The sequence below is a fragment of the Symphodus melops genome (genome assembly GCF_947650265.1).
Source record: "Symphodus melops genome assembly, chromosome: 7".
NCBI classification, from domain to species: Eukaryota; Metazoa; Chordata; class Actinopteri; order Labriformes; family Labridae; genus Symphodus; species Symphodus melops.
The window spans coordinates 11,880,996-11,889,288 of NC_136697.1; the positions used below are offsets into that span (position 1 = coordinate 11,880,996).

At 39.7% G+C, this 8,293-nt stretch overlaps 1 protein-coding gene across 2 annotated transcripts; it reads left to right on the top strand.

Moving 5' to 3' along the window:
• Positions 1-1,636: 1,636 nt before the first annotated feature.
• ro60 (Ro60, Y RNA binding protein) lies at positions 1,637-8,148 on the top strand. Of its 2 annotated transcripts, none has more exons than XM_079348661.1 (9): positions 1,637-1,763; positions 2,610-3,215; positions 3,425-3,645; positions 4,800-4,946; positions 5,044-5,181; positions 5,294-5,410; positions 5,671-5,787; positions 5,975-6,121; positions 6,564-8,148. In XM_079348661.1, exons 2-9 carry the CDS (start codon positions 2,627-2,629, stop codon positions 6,714-6,716), a joined length of 1,629 nt encoding a protein of 542 aa, XP_079204787.1. In that variant the 5' UTR covers positions 1,637-1,763; positions 2,610-2,626; the 3' UTR covers positions 6,717-8,148. The 2 variants fall into 2 exon arrangements, with proteins under 2 accessions (XP_079204787.1, XP_079204788.1); XM_079348662.1 differs by having other exon boundaries at positions 1,639-1,753.
• The last annotated feature ends 145 nt before the right edge of the window (positions 8,149-8,293 follow it).

Genomic DNA, 8,293 nt, shown 5'->3' on the forward strand with positions numbered 1-8,293 from the left:
GAAAAATCAACAGGTGTTTCATCCTAATGTAGCCATTAATATTGTGCTGTCTAATGTTTTGTTTAATTGTAAACATTTCCAAAAACTTCCATTTTCCTCCATCTGCAGGCAAGAAGGAAAAAATGAAACAAGCCTACTGGGAGAATCTCTTGAGGCACTCCTTTGCTAGAATTGTAATCATCATCTGTTTTCATGCTGCACAATACTAATATCACGGCTGTTTACTCTTTCCTTTCTAATAGAGTTGTGTTCTCTTGTGTAAACGGTGGACAAATAGTATTTCACGACTTTCTGAAATCAAAGTTTGATGAAGAAAATCTGGACTTCTGGCTTGCATGTGAAGAGCTCAAAACCTTTAAAGGAGCTAAAAAAAAAAAAAGTAGCAAATGTTTTTGAAGAGTTTTTCAGAGCTGAGGGTCCAGGATAGGTATGAACAAAGTTTATATGATGCCAAAACTCAAGCTTATGTGCAGCAAAACCTTCTTGTAGAAATGTATAATAAATGTGTTTGTTGGGCAGGAGAAAACAAGGGCAGGAAATGTCTTTATAAACATAGAGCAGCATCAATTAAGCACCAACAAAGATATTTTTTGCTTCTATATCCATGCAGACGACTGCATTATGCACACTATCGACAAATCTGCGTATTATCTGCGTGCGTAACGTATGTTTGCTTATTTTACGTTTGTTTTTGTTTTTTAACTTTTTTTTTTTTAAAGGTATATTTAGATTTTTGACCAAGAGAGAGGCTCAATAAACCAAGTCTTCATGTTTTGTTGTGGTACAGAGAAAAATCTATAGCCTGATGGAGAGCGACCCCTTCATGTCTCATTTAGTCACAGACTGCAAAAAAAGCCAGGAAAGTTGTTTAGGACAAATAGCACAGAGGTCTTATATGTATTCTTATTTAACACATTTTGACTCATGCAGGATAAAGCAAGGAAATACAATAGGCTGTTTCATACCAGTAAATTCTTTAGGTTGAAAAAAAAACACCTCAACTGAGGCTATTGAATAAAGAAGTTTGTCTTCACTTGTGTAATAAAAATCCACTTTATCTCTACAGTTTATGTTTTACTGCCTCCCAGTGGTGATGGGGAAAACTGAAGACCTCGATGAATTGTGAGTCGCTGGACAGAAAGTATTTGCAGGAAAAAAATGGTTAAACAGGTTGTTTCATGTTTGTTTTTGGGTCACAGTGATTAGTAGGTAGATATATACTTTATTGATCCCGAGGGAAATTCAAGGCAGTAATATATGGAGTAACATCATCTATCTTTTTACTGCAAGCTAGATGAAAAATCTAAGAAAACTCTAAATAAAAGCTGTTAGATCATCTATTATGTCCCTAAGAGTCTTAATGGGGGTTTAAAAATCTCACGATAATGCTGGTGTTCATTCACTTTCACACAGGGCCAACAGGTCGCTTTCACTTAGGGATCCCTAACATTAAACGTAATGCTGCATCTGGGGTGGAAATCTGTTCAAAAAAAAAAATAAAAAAAAAAACGTATGTCATTTTGGTAATAGCAAGGAGTTTGAAGACCATAACTGTGAAGCATAAAAGAAAGAAAAATGTATTTATTAATTTATCAGCTCCTGTGCTGGTACCTTGGTACTACTCTGTATCCCAGCATCCACTGCGGCTCCGCCCCTTTAACCCTTTAACTCCTGACTGTCATAGCGGAGGGGAGGCCTCTTTGCATATCCAGACACAATAAACACTGGAGTACATCTTTTACATGTTTTTGCGGTAAGTTAAGGTAAGCCATCGTGTATTTTGAAACGACGTGTTAGAATTTAAAAACACTGGATGTGAACAGTAAACTCCGAGCAGGTTAGCTCAGCTCCTGGTCAGTCCAGGCGAGCTGCATCAAGCAGCCTCATTAGCTCAACTTTCCGGTGGGAAAAGCTCAAATGTTGGGACTTTGTGGTTTATAACTTGAGACAGGGCATCAGATACACAACAACCCCTGAGAAACGTAGGTTGGATACACGCACCATGATCACGGTATTAAAGTGATGAGTCCCTCCCTGCTCTCCTCTCCTCTGCTAGCTCATCTAACTGAGCTGATTTAAATTAGTAACCATATCTCACTGAAGTTAAAGTAAGCAGGTAAGATCGGTGCACTTTGGCATTTAACATTGTGTGCACATCTCTCTACCAACCTGTCTTGACACCTCAGTGTGGCTCATCTCTTTCATGTGTATCGTCATGTCTTGTAATCGGCTTTAAGTTATTTCCGTCCGGGCTCTGAGGCTGTGAGTGTCTATCGACGTTATCTTGTTTTTTTTTCTGGAGAATCTCTGCTCGATCATTGATCTCCACACTAGTTTTTGGAGCTCAAACTAAGGATGTCTTTGTTCATGATGACATAAGGATCACATCTGACATCATCTGTCAAATCTATTCTAGAAATGTAACATTTAATAAATTCAAATCTTGCTGACTTTTTTTATTGAATTTAAACAATGGCAAGTTCGAGTTTTTGAAAAAGGGTTCAACAATTTTCTTTGTTCTAACATGATAATCAAAACCTTAAACAAATCCATTACAATTATATGTTGCTGTAGCCCTTGTAAATTTAATTTCACTGCTTTTGTTTCAGTTTTTCCGTAGTTTGCAATGGAGCCATCGGAGAGTACAAAAATGTCTTCATCCAGCAACCACACCCGAAACTCAACAGGTGGTGGTGGCTGGCCATGGGAGGTCACCGACAAGGCCAGACTTTGCCGCTTTCTCTGCTATGGCTCAGAGGGAGACATATACACAGCCAGAGAGGAAGTGCAGGTCAGCATGGCGAGTGCTGGAGCTCTGCTCTCCCTGCTGCAGGACGGCCAGGGTGCTGAGGTGGTTGAGGAGATAAAAAGGTTCAGTCAGGATGGACATGCTGTCAGACCCGGCCCCACATTTTTTGCTTTGGCTCTGTGCTCCCAGCACTCAGAGCTGAAGACGAGACAGGCGGCGTTCAAAGCTGTGAAGGAAGTTTGTCGTGACCCTGCCCACCTGTTCTCTTTCATCCAGAACAAGAAGGAATTGAAGGAGGGTATGAAGTGTGGGATTTGGGGACGTGCCCTGAGGAAAGCAGTGTCTGATTGGTACAATGAGCAGGACGCCATGAGTCTGGCTGCGGCTGTGACCAAATGTAAACAGAGAGAGGGATGGACGCACCAGGATCTGCTCAGGCTCTCTCACACCAAACCAGCCAATGAAGGTGAGTTTACACAGAGCTACAATATATACAGTGGATCGGCTAACATATCGTTCCTTTTTCATTACAATATACTATACATGCCTTGCATTATGGAATTTGTGAAGGCAATATGACAATGTGTTGTTTACTCAATGATTTTAATTTATTGGAGGTGAATTAAGTCATGTCCGTAAAGAACTCAAGTAATGGTTGTGTGTTTGTATTTGCAGCGATCGCCTTGATCAGCAAATATGTAACAAAAGGGTGGAAAGAAGTCCAGGCGGCTTACTCGGACAAAGAGAACTCTGAGGAGGTGGCCAAAGTGCTGCTGTACCTGGAAGTGGTGGAGAAGGTCAAGCACAGCTGTGATGAAACAGAGGTCATCAATTTAATCGAGGAACATAAGCTGGAGAGGGAACAGCTGCTAACAGAACACCTGAAGTCCAAACAGGTGAGTGTTTTACACAGCTTGACCACTTTATATACCATTGATATGATGGCGGATATAAAGTGATATTGTGTGTTTGTGGATATGTGTTGAAAAATAACTTAAAAGTAACCTTGATAAAGTTATTTGGAAGCAGCCGTCTGAGGGCCTTTTCATTCATGTTGATGAATGAAAAGGTTTACAGTCCATGCAAGAAAAGGTCGAGTTTCCCTTAAAGGTCACATATTATTATTTTTTTCATTGAGTTTGAATACGTCTCAGAGGTCCCCAAACATGTTGATGAATGAAAAGGTTTACAGTATTTTTTTCATTGAGTTTGAATACGTCTCAGAGGTCCCCAAACATGTTGATGAATGAAAAGGTTTACAGTCCATGCAAGAAAAGGTCGAGTTTCCCTTAAAGGTCACATATTATTATTTTTTTCATTGAGTTTGAATACGTCTCAGAGGTCCCCAAACATGTCTGTGAAAAACTCTTGCACAAAATCCCCTCAGATCCTGTATTTGATCATGCCTATAGCCCCCTTTATTTCAGCCCTGCTCAGAACAGGCTGTTTTGTTGTGTGTGGCTTTAAATGCAAATGAGCTGTTTTCGACCACGCCCCTCTGGAAGGGCTTGGGTGGACTAGGACTTTCTCGCTTCATGATGTAATGTTTATCGGGAGAAGGCAGGCTGAGAGTGCAAAACAAACTCCTTGCTGTGGGAGTGTCACCCACCTGGGTGAGGAGTTACTGCCCTTTGTGATGTCATGAAGGGAAAATCTCCAAATGGCCTGTTTGAGCACATAATTATGAAAAATAGAGCAGGTAAAAGAGAGGACGGACCATTCTCAGAATTGGGGGGTGTGTAAAAAGTCTAAGGACACATAGTGCTAGAGAAACATGATGTATTTTTTTTACATTATGTGACTTTTAAACTCGTCTATCTGTCACGAGTGATCTAGTTGTTTGTGTGGTAAAAATTGCATTGTTGTCTCAAAAGGCTGTATACAATTTCAGGAATTACTAAACTGCATTTCTCTGCAGACTTTACAAAAAAGCACTTTTGAATACTGGCCGAGGCAAGTCTTCAGTTAGGCAGCCAAAGATGTTTAACTGTAGCACTTTCAGCATTATTGCATGAATCTCATAAAGATAAACATTTTGAATTGTTTCGAGGTATGGAGGTCTTTGTTGAAAGAAATGCCTCTCCAGTCAGTGCTAAGGATCTTGGGTAAGATGACGTCGAACAAAGTACTTGAACCTGGAAGTTCAGATATGCAAGCTGTGTGCGACAGAATCCAGAGTGAGACGGAACTAGTGAAGGTAGGACTCTGAGATCAAAATCAAGAGTTTACATTTGTTCTCTAAATGTCACATGACTCAGTCAACAATATTGTATGCTTTGCTCTGAAATAACCAGGCACAGATCCATCCTTTCAGCATCCTTTTGGCTACTGAAAACTACAAAAGAGGCCAAGGCTATCAGGGTAAGACAAAGTGGGAACCAGACGGCAGCATCCTCAAAGCAATGGACTCTGCTTTCTACAAGAGTTTCATGGTAGGTTCTTCCTCTTTTCCAAGATTCTCACAAAACATTAAATAAGACGGCAAACATTGCACCAGTCTACTCTCTTCCCCCCTTGTTTTTTTTCTCTCTATAACTTCCTCAGAATGTGAAGCCTCTTGGTAAACGCTTCGTAGTGGCAGTAGACGTGAGCACGTCTCTGAGCAGCATTGTCCCCGGGACGTCAATCAGTACCGCTGTTGCCGCTGCAGCTATTACCATGGTAAGACTATACCAGAGACAAATACGCTAAGTGTGGCTAATAATTGCTTCGGTTGGAACAGCTGCTCGAGCGGCCCTATCTTTGGAAGAAGAGTGGATTAAGGAATGTGTCTGTTAATACATATTTTGGATTCCTGCAGGGGGTGTCAGAGATTCAGAGACTTATAGGGTTATACCTCTGATACAATGTGTGTGTCTACTTGTGGGAAAGATGATTTAGGTTTTTCTAACAATGCTTTTCTTTCCTTGTATCTTTTGCAGATTTTTGTAAGGACAGAGGCAGATACAGATGTGCTGGCTTACTCTGAAGGTGCTGTGGGTCCATGCTCCGTCTCTGCTGACATGACTCTCTCACAGGCAACAGTTGAGCTGGTTAAGGTAAGGCATGGGACAGCACTAATAGATCAGTTATAATTTAAGATCACTATGACATTCACATGTACTGTACCTTTAAAACAAGCGTGTCATCTGTGTTAACACACTGTCATCAGCTGGTCCTCACATAAAGGGCAGTTGAGTAGCATTAGCCTCTGTTTTATGATCTATCCACCACTCCATGTTCCAGATCCCGAGCGGGAGCACAGACTGCACTCTTCCCATCGCATGGGCCACAGAGAACAGGAAAGCAATCGATGTTTTCATCATTCTGACAAACAACCCATTGTGGATGTTTACTGCCAGCCCCGTGGAGACTTTAAAGAAGCATAGACAAGTATATTCATCAATTCATGTCTGCTTAGGGACTGGATCTTTATTGGATCATGTCAAATGTGATTCATTTTGAAATAATTGAAATGTGTTTAATGTGACATCTGTTGAATGCTTGGCTTATCAAATCATAATTTTTCTCACTGTTGTGACAGACAGAGTTTTATGGATCTGGAGACAACATGAGGTTGAACTGATTTAACGTTCAACACTTTGACTGTGACTTTTGCTTCTAAAGAACATAACTCACACTCAGCTGCTCCCTCTTATATTGCCTCCTATTGTCATCAAGTGTTTAATTAGTGCCCCACTAGGCTTTATCTGTAACAGAAAAATTAAGGAATAATGTTTTTTGTCCAAATATAAGACTGCTTAAAAGGAATTTTTCTGCTAAAAAAATCAACTAAAACAGCCAAATATGTTTTTTTTGTGTGTTGTCTTGACAGAAATTAGGAGCTAATTCCAAGTTGGTGATATGTGGACTTACTTCAATTGGACATGCTATCGCAGACACAGAAGACAGGGGTTTGCTGAGCGTCTGTGGCTTTGACCTTGGAGCCCTGAGCGTCATTCGTAACTTCGCCCAGGATCTGATCTGATTTGAGAAGTGGGACTGTCAGGGCTCAACAGTCTCTGAGTCATGACTTTAGAGCACAAACATAAAAAGGCACAAAGTGGACCAGGGTGGCTCACTTAGCAGATAGAGTGCTCTAAAACGGCACTAATCCAAAAGATGTTAACTAACATTTCCAAGTTCTCCTTTTGTTTGATATCGCATACAGGTCAACTGACAAAGTGTCCAGCGGGCTGGACGACACTCTGGAGAAGATATTTCTTTTTATATGTTTTGAAATGTGAAAAGAAAGTTATAAGAAAAGATATGTCATGCAGTCAGGAGTAGAAATGCACAAAGCCCCCTGTGTGACAGGCTGTTTAACGCTCTGATGGATTTTGGTTAGCGAAACTTTAGGTCAGTATCTTCCTCCACTTATGAAAATACTGAGGCAAATTAAACAAGAGGAACACTTTCAAGAGCAATTACTTCTAGTATGTATCCATGGTAATACCACGGTGATTTAGCAGTTTTGATGGGATGGTTCAGGTTGGTCCCTCTTTTATGTAGCATTATCATGATGTGTAAACGAATGTCTTCGAAAAAAACCCATCAAAGCTGCAACACATTCTGCAATCTTTGACATCAAATTCATATGATCACATTTGTTTTTTTCATTTTCAAAAGTCTTGCCTTTGTCAAGACTTTGTTTTAGCTGTGTTAACATTTGTTTTCTACCAAGGCCAAATTTGTTTTAAAAGTTCTGCTCTTGTCAAACTTACTCCATGAAGGGATACATGACATATTATAAAAACAGGAATATTTGGGAATTGTTGAGTTGTGTAAGTCAGTTTACTGTAAGTTGGAGACATATTTGTATTTTTACTACAAAATAATGTTGAGGAGTGAGCGAAGCATAGCTATTTAACGACTGCCTAATGTTAATGTAAGAATGTTGATTATGCAATGACTAACCAATTATTGCAACCTTCCTGTAATACAGTTGATTGAATGTATGTTAGTTAAAATATGTAGAGATGTAAAGTAGAATGTTTTATATTTCTTCTGACATTGCACAGAGTTTATTGAGTCTAGATGATTCTTGTTTTGGTCCACAGCATCATTCTGGTGTAGTTCAATCAGTTCTCATGAAGACAATTTTCTGACCTTATTACTGTGAGGAAGTCCCCAAAAGACACACATACATGCTGATACAGACAATGATTAAGACAATGTCCAATGTGGCTTGTTTGAAGGTCAAAATGCTACGAGGTAAAGACGTGTATAAAGTTGTGATTGATAAATTTTTTAGTTGAAAGTCTGACATGAGATGTAATAATTCTGTTTGTTGACAAGTGTTATCACCGTGATTAACTTCTTTTCTGTCATCTTTGTCTGATGTATCCTCTTGTGTAACACCCAAGTACTTGACTGTAGTTATCATGTAAACCCTCAATAAAAACCTTGCTGCTTTTTTTTATTTTGCATTGCGTTTTTTAATTGCTTGTTAAGTTAATAATCACTGGTAGTGTCCATCCTGTCAGTGCTCTGGAGCAAGTTCACTTAATGTAAACCACTGAGTGATTGGAAGAGATTAACTACACATTCATTTATCAACCTAGC

Bases quoted from the DNA above. Each gene is read 5' to 3' on its own strand.
- ro60 (XM_079348661.1), top strand. From the start codon at position 2,627: ATGGAGCCATCGGAGAGTACAAAAATGTCTTCATCCAGCAACCACACC. The intron at 4,947-5,043 runs GTAGGACTCTGA...TGAAATAACCAG, and splicing joins GTGAGACGGAACTAGTGAAG to GCACAGATCCATCCTTTCAG. The intron at 5,182-5,293 runs GTAGGTTCTTCC...TAACTTCCTCAG, and splicing joins CTTTCTACAAGAGTTTCATG to AATGTGAAGCCTCTTGGTAA.